Below are 13,305 nucleotides of genomic sequence, written 5' to 3'. Positions count from 1 at the left end.
AATACGCAGCAAGCTGGCACAGTGCGAATCACAGGTGGTGCATTTGCCAGTCATCTCAGTCGTTGAAGCCATAGAGCTCCTGGTCTGTCACGTGGCCTCAAGGTGCACCTAGCTTGGTACAGGCCGCGTGGTAACTTCGGCACTTAAGTGGCAAACGGCGATTGTTGTTGTCGCTATGGTTCTTGAATGGTACAACAAATCTGCCAACCTGCGTTGTTGGTCATGGCGCTGACTGGATGGTTATAGGGTTAGAGGATGGGCCGTGCGAGTGGCTGGTTGGTGAGGGTTAGGGGATAGAGCGTGCTAGTGGCTGATTGGCTACTACTACTAATTTTATTTTACTAGGTAAGCCCCACTGAGCTATGTCGCTCTTTTTCAGAAGCGACTTGGCCACAAATGATAGCTCAACGAAGTGGCTTATCACGTGCAAATGCATAGCAGCCAAATATTCTAAATGCGTGATGTTGATTGTAAATGTGGAAGGGGCAAAAATAAAAGGCGGAGCACCCTGTAGGTAGGGTTGAAGGATGGGTAGTGCGAGTGGCTTGTCATGCTCGTTGGCCAGTGATCTGCGGTCATGGGCAGTCGAAGGGACAATGCAAGCTGCTGGCTGATTCGTTAGTTCGATTTTGGTGGGGCACTCGCATCCCGGCCACCTCATCATCCACATGATACGAAAAGCGGTGTCTGAACGTATCCATGTCCTGCTCTCGGTTGACTTCGTCTTAAATGAGTAAAAAAGAAAAACCGCGTAACTCGTGGCGTGGAACATTATTTAGCACTGGGAGTGACGAAGACAGCCTGGCGTGGTGATGGCCACACCACCAAACCCGTGCGAGTGTGCCATGACACTCCCGTCGGTGTCCACTGAAAAAAACGCCACCGTGTCATCCGGGAAGGGGGTGTAGGGGTGGGGGGTTTCTGACTTCCGAAGCGTCTTATAGTCCGTACAATACGGTGGCGTTCTCACAAGCACAGGCTTAACACCCCCTCCCCCGCCTCTCCCGTGCGTACACGCTTTCACCTCAATAGTCGCATCCGTAAGATCCCGAAATACTCCGAGGCACGAGAGACAGGTTTATGGGTTCACGAGGAATGCGCGCGCCGCTCATTTCGCGATCCACGGCGTTCCCAAAGTGCGTTCAGCACAACATGGATGAGACTTATCCACTCATTTTCATCTTTAAGGAGGCGTACGTCATCCCTTACAGCAGGCGGTATATGTACACGTACATCCGTCTAATTAAAGTATGAATGCACACGCATTAGTGTACTTGGCTACATTTCTAACTGAACATTTTTTTCTTCTTCTCGGGCCGCTGGCAGACTGCACTAGGCTTGTGGGAAAAATTAGCCGCAGCCGTAGCGAGAGATATACTCAGGGCCCGATTAAGGCACGGGGGCTTTAGGGGCTTGCAGCCAAGGGGCCCCCGCCAGCTGGAGGGCCTCCAGAGATTAAGTGAAAAGTGATTTCACTTGTGAATGCTGAATTGTATTTGTTGTTAGCCTCGTAAAAAGTGCAATTTTAATTCTCTTTAACTTTGTTTTTCTTTTGAAAAGATTACTGGTGGCCTCACACTGCCTGTAGCCCAGGGAGCTACAAAATCTTAATCCGGCCCTGTGTATACTGGATGTGGTGTGCCGGGCCTGACCCGGACAGACCAAGCTCACATTAAGCCCGGCATACGTGTAGCTATTAAACCGAGCGAGAATGAGCTGCATTCCCCACCGCCGGTCACATCAATGGCGAGCGATACGTGAACTCTTGTTGGGAACTCCCATCACCAACTCGCATTCACCCTCGTGGTGAAGTATGGCCCGAGCAACCCCCATGACTGAAAGGTGGGATACGGGGGGGTGGGGGGGCGGGACGGCGAGGCCTTCATCCAGCAGCAGAGTGACGAATGGCTGTACAGTACATTACATACATGACGTCCAAGTTTCCCATTACTCATCTCCATTCTTGGGCCAAGTCAATGTTGACTTATTCCAACCCTGGAGAATCGATAGCGATGATTACGATGACGTAGTCTCGACATTGCATTTTAATTCATTACACGACTCTCTTGCGTAGCCTCCACGGACTCTTGCGGAGTGGTGTTAGCGAGCAGCTATTAAGGCCAGTACAGCGAACGAGAAGGGTGGTGTGAGCATCACCACGTCCGGCCGCCTTTGTCTCTCTGGTGGCGATGTTTACACACCGCACCAAGTACTCATTTAAGGTTGAGTCGACCTAGGGGAGGCCCAAGACCGGTTAAGGCGTTCGCCACCGTTGTTGCTCGTGAAGCGGGAATCGAACTCGGGTCGCCGGGTTCGTTGTCCAGTGCGCTAACCGCTGCGCCACCGCTCCGCACACATCGACACACACACGCGCGCACACACACACGTGCTCGCTTACACGCGCAAAACAATCACCGCGTCGTGTCGTCGCGAGCAAAGGCAATAGTGGGGTTGACTCGGCCTCCCCAATGCATTTCTTATGATTAATTCTCAAAGTGTCCCCGGCCCTTACCATCAAGCGCCTTGGCACAGCCGAGTCGCTGATTGCTCTGATCAGCGGCGGTCGAGTCGACCCGACGACAGGCGCTGTTCGCGACTCACCAACTAAGCGAGCGAATGTTGAGGTTCGACTCCGGCTACGGGAGCCTGGGCATCGAGCACCATGAGCGCGCCGGATGCCTGGAATGTGGTCGTTCGAGGCGCCCGTGGCATCGTTCACAAGCGCGGGCCCATTGTGTGGCGCTGTTTTTCAGCACCTAAATCCACAATGTTAATTATTTACCAGGAACTCGTTTGCGGAGGAGGAGGAGCCGCGGGACAGATGCGAGCGCGCTGCGCTGTCGAATCCCGTCACCCAAATTTGATTCTTAGCCATGGCTAGCATCGGTGGTAAGCGATATCAGAATTTAATTGACGTCAATGAATTCCATTCCCCACGTTTCAGCAACTCACACTGATCTGCGTGGTGACGTATGGTGAAATGCAAAGATCCCTGCTGAGACAAGGGCAGTTAGCGAGCACCTATTAAGACCGGAACGGTACACGAGGGGGTGGGTGGCCCACACCATGCCCGGCAAACAAGTGCTGATGTTTTAAACATCGCTCCAGGTACTCAATTAAGAATGAGTTGACCTTGCGGAGGTTCAAAACCGGTACAGATATTCGTCACGGATATTGGTTTCGAAAGGTAATCGAACTCGGGTCGCCAGGTTTGTTGCGCAGTGCGTTAACACTACACTACCGGTTTAACACGTAGGCTTTCGTGATCAATATCATCCACAATGGAGGTTTTTGGGGGTTAGATCGCTTAAATGTGTCGTTAAAACCCGCAAAATATGTCTGTCGCCTGATGAAGCTAGTTGTAATTACTGGCGAAACGTCGTACTCAGATTGTAAATGTCGTGGCTTGGCTCTCCAACACATCGGTGTGCTGACGAATTGGCCACGTTCTGTTGACGTGACAACCCTTACTAGTTGGCTGTGTCGGGTGGTGGCGGGTTTTAACGACACAACATTTATATATTTACGCGATATAACCCCCCCAACCCCCCCCCCTCTACTACACTACCGCTCCCCACGATGGGCATCGCCTGGTAGGTTGAGAATGATCGGACTTTATTGTAACTCATTTTCAAATCCTAATTGTGCACGGTTGCACAGGTTTTACAAACAGGAGTCATTACAAATCTCGCGAGGCTTTTAACTGGTTGTATATTTATCTAGGGCATTCTTAATGAGCCGCATTTTTTTTCATGGATGGCTCCATATATTTCTATGGTTGGCCAAATTAAATAAGGAGTTATTTCGGGTTTTTTGGGAGGAAACCGGAGTACAGTACCTGGATAAACCCACCACGCATTCGAGGGGATAACGGAATCAGAATCCGAATATCTATACTGGAGGAATCCGATGAGCTATAAAGCTCTCTTTCACCGACGTCCAGTCTTCACAGATGTCCAGAAACGCGTCAGAGATCCGTACATACGAGTTCACGAACCACCTCCTGGTCACATGGAAAATTAGATCGCTTTGGGAGTTGAGCAAAACCTCCACTCAGCGGTTGCGCGCCATCCGAGCGCCCGGGTGAAATCAGTGCCGGATTAAGCTCGTGCGGGCCTGGAGCATATGTTATAAAGGGGCCCTAAATATAAAACAACACGTTAATATTAAACACACATATTTTTAACTTGCATAGTAATGTAATTGTATTTTTTGCATTTGCTATACAGCCAGATGATACGACAAATCGCTAACCTTAAACACCCAGTCGTTCATAAAAGTTGACGGCGGTATAGTACTGTAGTAATAGAGCAAGTGCAGAATCACTGAACCGGAATTGATAGCTTGAAAGCATTTAGCGCGGGGCCCTTTAAAGTGCGGGGCCCGTAGCATATGTAGCTACTTTTGCTACAAGGATAATTCGGCACCGGGTGAAATGTAAATATGACTTTGACTTGATATTAAATGGAGTTGAATGACAGCTTAATTTGAATGATTAGGCGACATTGTTTCTTTAACAATGAGCCTGGCGCACGAGTCAGAATGTGCATGTTATTTCACAATGACTGTCCATATGCTGATGAAGTGATAATTCATGTCCAACATGCTGATATGATTGAGCTTGCCTATTGAGATGCATCTTGCAACGGGTATGAATTAGGCTGCGATTTACATGTAATAGCAGTTAATCATGTTTAACTGCTACCGTTATTTGTATTAGCATACTGTATTATCACTATCATATATTTTTGTTACGAAATAATACACTTGCAAATATGTGCGCATATATGAATAACCTGCACACAGAAACACACGCGTACTACTGATGCAGTGATGCGTATACTACGCCGTTTGCATGTAAACTATCGTGACAGCTTGATTCATGCTACATTTAACGACGTTCTAGAAGTGCTCGGCAGCTGAAACTTGGCACGGATGTAAGTCGAGACTATACTCATAAAACTAGACAAATATCAACACCGGAAACTTCTATTTGGGCTGCCAGGATAGATGATTGGTTTGCCACGTACGTGCAAGGTCAAGCTAAAGTTTGACATTGCTACTCTGATCTTCGTGCAAAACAAAGGCATAGATTTCGCGTATAGCCTCGAACAGATTGTTGGGACCAGTGCTGTTAGCGAGTAGCATCGATGAAGGCCAGCACGGCACACGAGAGGATGGGTTGTCAACGCTACGCCCGACCGCCTTTGTCTCCCCAGTGCTGACGTTCACACACCGAGCCAGGTACAGTATTCACTTAAGATCGAGTCGACCTCGGGGAAAGCGCAGGAGCCGTTTAAATACGAACATATATTCAGACCCCACCTCCAGTGGACCAAGTCATTCGCCAGCCGTGGCGCGTGACGCCGACGCCGACAGAAAGCGCTATTGTTTACTCAGTAGCGAACACATTGACGACGAAACAAAAAAGCACACACGCACCATTGCATACGGCCTAAGTGTCTGGTATTTACACTCGATACGCTACCAGCTGCTAATAGCGGGGGGGGAGGGGGGGTGCATTATAACCGATTTATTATGCGCGTTTTAACGGGGGCGCTTTAGCTCGGCGCTGTTAAGTGAATAATGTCGACGGCTCAGACGTAAAAAAAAAAGAAATCCGAACACTGATCCGAGTGCATTACTCCGAACAATCGAACAGCGAGGCGCGCAGTTCCCAAACATCCTCTCGTCTCCCACACAGCTCGTGTAAGCCATCGGGCGAAAGGGGTGCACGAGCACAGGGCTATGCCGACCTCTGCGGAGAAGTCTTAAGAGTGACGGGGGATGGGGGGAAATCACAGCGCCGCGAATTAACGACGCATGCGTGTGTAGTGTGCGTATGCACGTGTGTAATAAGGAGCGGCAGTGTAGTGGTTAGCACAGCGGGCTATGAATCCGCCCCCCCCCCGAGTTCGATTCCCGCGCACGGCCAATATCGTGCGACGAAATGTCTGAACCGGTTCCTGTGCCTGTCACCTAGGTCGACTCAGCCGTAAATGAGTACCTGATGCGGGGTGTTTGCATTGGCACTGGGGGAACAAAGGCAGCGGGGCGTGGTGCTCGTCGCCCCCCCCCCCACCCCCTCGTGCGCCGTGTCAGCCTTAATAGGTACTCGCTAACAGCACTGGCCCCAACAGTCTGTTAAGGCAATACGGGGGGAGGGGGTCTTTGTGTGTGTGTGTCGGATGGCGGTTTGCAAGGAGCTCTGCCGGCTGCAGCGTTGCGTGTGGAGGGGAGGCGCTGTCCACGGTGCTGATCCATCAACGGATTCTACGCGTGGTGCCTTCTCAACTGTTGTTGTTGCTACTGCTGCTGCTGTTGTTGTTTGTGGTAGCGGCGGCTACAGACGTTCTAGTTGTAATCGTTGTTGTTTAAAATTGTCACGTGTTAAAAAAAAATCTTCTCGCTGGTCTGCAATTGTTTTCCGTCTCTCTGTCGGCAGCCCTCTCTGTCACTGCGTTGTGCCATTTTAATGTTTATTATTTGACAATCCGGGTCTTTAAAGGGCTGCTCAATTAAGTAGAGACACGCGCGCGCGCGCGGGTCTGTCTGTAGCTGCTCATCCTCCGAGCGCATGATAGGTAAATACATACACACATATATAAATAAATATCAATAACAATGTAATATCCATTCCAGGCGCTCGAAGCCGCAGCGGAAACACTGAACCAGCCTCGCGCGCGCAGCAGTCAGTATCGGGGAGTGCGAGCGCACACACGCACACGCATGTACAAGCGCGCGCGCGCATGCACACACACACGCACACGCATGTACACACACACGCGCGCGCGCATGTACACACACACGCGCGCGCGAAGGGGGCGCGCGTTCGCTCGTGCGTTTATAGTTGAGTCACCGCCGCGCAATCCCCAGCATGCTCGTCCAGTTCAACCCCAGCGCGAGCGACTCGCAACTGTGGGCAGCAACTCGCTGTGCGGAGCGGACTCAATGGTTGGGGCATCTCGGCAGCTAGCGCAGCTGGCACGGTGCGCTCAGCTAAGGAAGGGGTGGCGCGTCGAGTGATCGACACAAACGGCGAGCACCGCTGCCGCTGCTTTGACGCGCAACCCACCCGCGGTATATATGAAGAACGGGGGCAGTCATGCGTCCGCGGTCAACGCACGAGCAGCGGAAACAGCAGCAGCAGCAGCAGCAGCGGCGGCAGTAGCGGCAATAGCAACAGCACGTAAGCGACTGTCCCCAGCTGCTCGTCTCATCTATAAGAAGCTTCTTCATCATGGGGGAACAATGACCCGCTCCTTGTACGCGTGCCACTTTAGCGGCTCCACACAAAGACGAGCGCCGCTGTCCCGGCTGCTGCCGCCGCCTCCGCCGCCTCCTCCTCCTCCGCCGCCGTCACCGCGATGGAAGCTCACAACATCACAGGCAGCGCGCCGGCCCTGGCAGTGAGCGCGGCGCAGGGGAACAGCAGCGATCCCTCGTCCGTAGCCTACACCGTGATCTCGTCGCTTTGCTTGACCGCCTTAATCTTGTGCGCGATTTTCGGCAACTCGTGCGTGATCGCCGCGATCGCGCTGGAGCGGACTCTGCAGAACGTGGCCAACTACCTGATCGGCTCTCTGGCCGTCACCGACTTGATGGTGTCCGTCCTGGTGCTGCCCATGGCCGCTCTCTACCAAGTTTTGGACAGGTGGACGCTGGGACAGGTGGTGTGCGACATCTTCATCGCGCTGGACGTCCTCTGCTGCACCTCGTCCATCCTGCACCTGTGCGTAATCGCTCTCGACCGCTACTGGGCGATCACCAACCCCATCGACTACGTGAACAAGAGGACGCCGCGGCGCGCCGTCATCATGATCAGCCTCACGTGGCTCGTGGGCTTCTCCATCTCCATCCCGCCCATGCTGGGCTGGAGGACTCCGGCGGACAGGGCGGACCCGAACGCGTGCAAGATCAGCCAGGACCACGGCTACACCATCTACTCCACGTTCGGCGCCTTCTACATCCCGCTCATCCTCATGCTCGTCCTCTACAGCAGAATATTCAGGGCGGCGCGGTTTCGCATCCGCAAGAACGTCAAGAAGGCCACCGAGAAGAAGTCCTTCGACGCGCCCTTCGCCATATCGAACCGCGCCGAGATGCCGTCCGGGGCGGCAGAGGCAGAGACCGCGGCGCCTCCGTCTCCGGCCCCGTGCAACGGCGACTCCAAGCAGAGGAGCCACCGCGAGCTGGCCTTGCCCGAGGCGGTGGGGGCGAGGAGTCCCTCCTCCCTGGCGCACAGTTCAGCGCGGCCGCATTTGTCGCCCGCGATGATGCCGACGCAGCAGCAGCAGCACGGGAACGGGACGGGTGCGGACGCGTGTCGGCGCAAGACGGCGCTCGCGCGGGAGCGCAAGACGGTGAAGACGCTGGGCATCATCATGGGCACCTTCATCTTCTGCTGGCTACCCTTCTTCATCGTGGCGCTCATCTCGCCCTTCTGCGGCGAGCGGTGCCACTCGCCGCCGGGCGTGTTCGCCGTCATCAACTGGCTCGGCTACTCCAACTCACTGCTCAACCCCATCATCTACGCGTACTTCAACAAGGACTTTCAGAACGCCTTCAAGAAGATCATTAAATGTAAGTTCTGCAGGCAGTGAGCATAGCGGCGTGAGCCCTCCCCACCCGCACTAACCCCATCGCGCGAGTGGTCAAGGAGGCTGGGGCACCGGGGAGTCATCCTTGTACTGGACTGGGGCTCGAACATTGCACAAGCTGAGCACATACTAAGGCTATATATATATCAATACAACAGAGATGTACAATCATTTAAAAACCCGTTGTCGATTGCGCTGCTGGGTGAAAGTCTCGACCCTCCCCCCTCCACACGCCACATCGGTCGTGGTGGTTGCTTGACCATACTTCACCACTCTGGTCAGTGCGGGTTGGTGAACGGGAGGGCCAGGTGCCCGGTTTTAGCTATCTCACTCGCCGCTTGAAGTTGGCTGTGGTCGTGGAATTGAACTCAGGCCGCCGCCGGGCTAAGGCACAACGCAATGCGCTTAACAATCGCCGCTACACCTCCCCGAGACGCGCACCACACGCACCGTATGCTTATATATACTGTATATAAGTATTGTATTCCTATAGTAGAAACTCAATCGCAGGTTGTGGGGGGGGGAATCATATCGTGGCTTAACTTTCGTCGCAGTTTGTATCACTATGTAGCTTCTGTAAAACAATTACACATCAGGATTAATTGAAGGCTCCAGAGAGATTATATATATCTTCACAATGCGATAATGCTGTTGAAGTGATATGTATGCACGTAGATTATTGACTTAAAAAAACCTGGTTCTGTGGTATTTAGCGTTGCACGCCTGAATATACAAACAGCCATAGCAGTAACCAACATCGCATCCATAGAGCTCATCGTAGTGGCTATAGGGCGAGCGGTCTCTCACGCGGCATAGATCCCCATCAGCCAGGCCAGGCGAGGCAGGAGGAATTCTACCGGGCAAGAAAAGTGTCTGTCGCTTTAAGCTATCATTTTGAGTAGACAAACATAATAATAAAAGCAAATGGCTACACACTATTTATACACAATAGACCAACTGACAGTATTTAATACATGCACACGCAAGTATATAGAGGTGGCAAATAAATAAATAATAGAACGCATAAGTAATCAAATACTCATTTTTAAAAACAATTATCTGGTTACCATGACTACCTTGTATGCTGTTTGAATAAATACTTGATGTTTACCACTACGATTCGGGTTCTTTTCCGCATCTGTAACGAGACTCTTGGTGTGTGACAAAGGGAATGGGGCCTCGTTTGCCTTGCCACTGAACTGTCGCGGACGAACGCCCCGCGGTGTCACGGCGCGCGACTGAACACGTGGCCAGGGGCATTGTGATTTTTTTGTCCCCCTTTTGCGAAGAGTCAAGAGGCGCTCTCCGACAATTGCGCGTGGACAACTCTGGAACGGCCATCGAGAGAGAGAGAGAGCCACACGGCCACTCCCCGTTGCATTTGGCCCCTTTGGTGTCGCTGTCAAAATGAGATCTTGTCCCTCCACAGGACTTGGGCCACGACCATGGCCACTGGTGTTTACGCCTCTCTTCCGCTGCAGATGTTATTTGGTGTGTCTGTGTGTGTGTGTGCGTCTGTGTGTATTGACGAACTGTGAAGGTCCCCGGGTGCCGTCTGCGAGGGACGTGTGTAACTCTATCGTGTTCCATTAATGCGTTTCCATAGCTCATTCATCATCGGCATCGTCGTCGTCATCACCGCCGCTGATTCACGAGCGGACGTGAGCTCATTGAAATGAAACAATCCCTGCTCTGCATTTGAAGTTCGTGCTGGGGGACATTGCATCCACTGGCCGACGCAAGCAATCCCTTGGTTTTGTTTTCAAAGAAAATAATTTTAAGTTTGGTTGTCGAAGAAACGTCTTACTTTTATTAGCTCGTGCAGAAATGCACCTCGAGTAGCAGCAGCTCTTGATAAATTGCTCCCCACAAAACACTTGCACTCCATGTGTGCTGCAAAGTTTGACAAGAAAGCTGAACGTAAAGGTATATATATATTGACACCAAACACAGAGAGAGAGATGTGGTGGGCTATGAAAACACTATATTTAGGTGACACAGCATCGGAGGTGGCTGAACACGGCCGGCTCATCTCTCTGCTGCTCGCTCATTGGCCAGTGACAGCTTAGCACCGAGTCCACAGACATCGCCTCTCCCGACGAATTGACACCAGCCGTGAGGTCCAAACACACGCTCACGCACGCGCACACCCACACACGCCACGTGTGGTCAGTCACTAACCTTTACTCTACCAGGGTCTATTGTGGGGGAAATAGTTTATATTTTTAGCGCTAACGAGAGCATGGATGGTGATACAGTCAGTGGATCTTAGGCCAATTTTAGGATAGTGGCCAAGACAAGAGGCTACCGCTTGGTCATGGAATACTAAACATAATTGCAGTAACATCCTTTTTATATACAGGAGAGCCTCACCGAGTCTCAAAACATTTCTAAGAGCGTCAAATTGGAATGCTAAGCCAATTCCTGAATGGGTATGGGGTTTCCCCCCCTACATCGAGTGTGCTAGAGCGAACTGGCTAACTTAAACTAGAAACAAATTTTGTTGTTGTTGATCTTACCAGGAAAGACTCAGTGAGCTGTCTAACTTTATTCAGAAGCCACCTGGCCACAGATTATCGCTCAACGGAGTGGCTTATCATGTGGACATTTATAGCAGCCAAACACTCGAAACGCATGTTTCTAAATGTGGAGAGAAAAACCGGAGGACCCGAAGAAAAATCCACGCGACCACGACGGGGAGAGAGAAACATGCAAACTCCAAATATACAGCAGGCGTCAGGGTCAGGATCGTTCCAAGACCTCCTGCATACCAGGCGAGGTAGTTAACATCTCGCCACCGTGGAAACTTCCACAAGTTCTGCACTCTTAATTTTAACAAAGATGACCGTTCTTTCTCACGAATATTTATTTTATACAGGACAGTCACAGATTTTTGAAAACACAAAAATTACAGGAGTTATGATGACCTCTCATGGGTAACTACATTACACCATAGATGCCTTGCAAAATCAAATTCTCAAGTTATATAGTTAACACACTGCGTGTCATACTAATTTAGAAAACCCAAAAAGTTTTCTGGTTTGATAACCTGGGTGGATTCCTGCCCGTCTGGGTGCCGCGCTCCCAAGTGCGCGTGCGCGGCGGTGACGTCACCGCGCATATCTGCGTGATGACGTCAACCCGCATAATATCTCGCGACTCGCACGACGCTGTGGAACGAGGCCCTTCAGCAGTGGATTGGCACGTGGCTGTAAATTGTCACCTGCATTCGAAAAAAAAAGATTTGCTGGCTGGCTGGCTGGAGTGACGGACGGATGGTCACGTCCAAGGATGTGCGAGCTGTCGGTAATAATAATAATAATTTACAACCTTCTATACTCTTAGTTCTTTCGGTAAAGTCACGTAGGTAAAAAATTTAATTAAAATTAATAAAAAACAATAATAAAATAATAAAATCACGACGTTTCGGAGGCAACACAAGTCTCCGTCATCAGGTGGGACCTTCACAGCCAGATTAGCTGCATCAAGTGATGCAGCAAATCTGGCTGTGACGGTCCCACCTGAAACGTCGTGATTTTATTATTTTATTTTTATTAATTTTAATTTCATTTTTTACCTACGTGACTTTACCGAAAGAACTAAGAGTATGAATCCTTGCAGTCACGAAAGCTTGACATCTAGAATTACAACCTTCTGTTCGTCCACTGCTGGATGAGCATCTCTTCATTTCGTGTCAGCACTGGGCGTTTGTTCGGCTATACTTTACCACGTGGGCTCGTGTGGGTTGATGAAGGGGGCCCCGGGGACATGTTTAGATATAATTTGCCACGGATGCAAGCCGTGGCCAGGAATCGAATTCAAGGTTACTGGCTTCGAAGTGCTGTGCCTCTGCTTACCACGGCGACACTGAGACTGGAAGAAACATGGACACAGTGCTCGGTGTTTATTCTTTGTGGTGGCGACGAAATAGCATGGCGGCAATGGATTCTTGAATCCATACGTGTGGAGTTTCCAGTGTACTGTACACTCATTTCTTCCAGCATGTTAAAACAATCGGTGAATGAAAATGGACAAACAAATGCCGGATCCTCTTGATAGAAAAAATGAATCTTAAGCCTCGGGCTTTGCCGGATAAATACAGGTCACGATTACGATTATTCTAGTTACACGTGCCTATCGTTACGCACGGAAACAAAGCATGCTTGAGCCACGCACTAACAGTGTTGTTGTTTCAGAGCTGCCGATATCGCGCGGCAGCAGAGGACAACGTGGCAAAACACATCTATTGTTGTACTGTACTCCTGTGACCTCTCACGACCGCGCTCCTCCCGCCCTCGTCACCCGGCAGCGACGCGGCGACGCAAGGTCAAACAACAGGCGTGACCCGCGCCGCGTGCCGAGTGCCCTCATCCGACAAGTGGACTGCCAAAAGGGAATTTTCCATGTGTGTACACACACGTGTGTACGTTACACGTGTGTGTACGTTTCACGTGCTTATGAGTTGTAATTCCTCCCGCTAGCATCCTCGAGTCCCCTCTGCACTCCCCACAATCATAGAAATATTTTTTTTGTTTCTAAGTCCCCTCGTGAAGTGGCTGCCGCTAAGTGGATTTGACTGCACGGTTTGCAGACCATTTTTTGGACGCGCATGACCTATTCTTAAACATGCGGTGACAAAGGGGGGGGGGGGGGCTTGCTCACTGCTCTGCGCTGCAGTGATAGTGTGGTGTGAAGGTACCGGTTC

General features: G+C 51.1%; 1 protein-coding gene across 1 annotated transcript; it reads left to right on the top strand.

Annotated features, from left to right (window-relative positions):
- The first annotated feature begins 6,425 nt into the window (after positions 1-6,425).
- LOC144935300 (5-hydroxytryptamine receptor 1A-like) lies at positions 6,426-9,706 on the top strand. The gene has a single exon (XM_078861862.1). The coding sequence runs from the start codon at positions 7,368-7,370 to the stop codon at positions 8,601-8,603; it is 1,236 nt and encodes a 411-aa protein (XP_078717988.1). The 5' UTR covers positions 6,426-7,367; the 3' UTR covers positions 8,604-9,706.
- Positions 9,707-13,305: the final 3,599 nt, after the last annotated feature.

This window comes from Lampetra fluviatilis, chromosome 13, assembly GCF_964198595.1.
Source record: "Lampetra fluviatilis chromosome 13, kcLamFluv1.1, whole genome shotgun sequence".
Classification (NCBI taxonomy): Eukaryota; Metazoa; Chordata; class Hyperoartia; order Petromyzontiformes; family Petromyzontidae; genus Lampetra; species Lampetra fluviatilis.
The sequence above is the reverse complement of the archived record's forward strand: the minus strand, read 5'-3'. Positions and strand labels throughout refer to the sequence as shown.

What these genes read in the sequence shown, in the direction of transcription:
- LOC144935300 (XM_078861862.1), top strand. Translation starts at nt 7,368, where the DNA reads ATGGAAGCTCACAACATCACAGGCAGCGCGCCGGCCCTGGCAGTGAGC.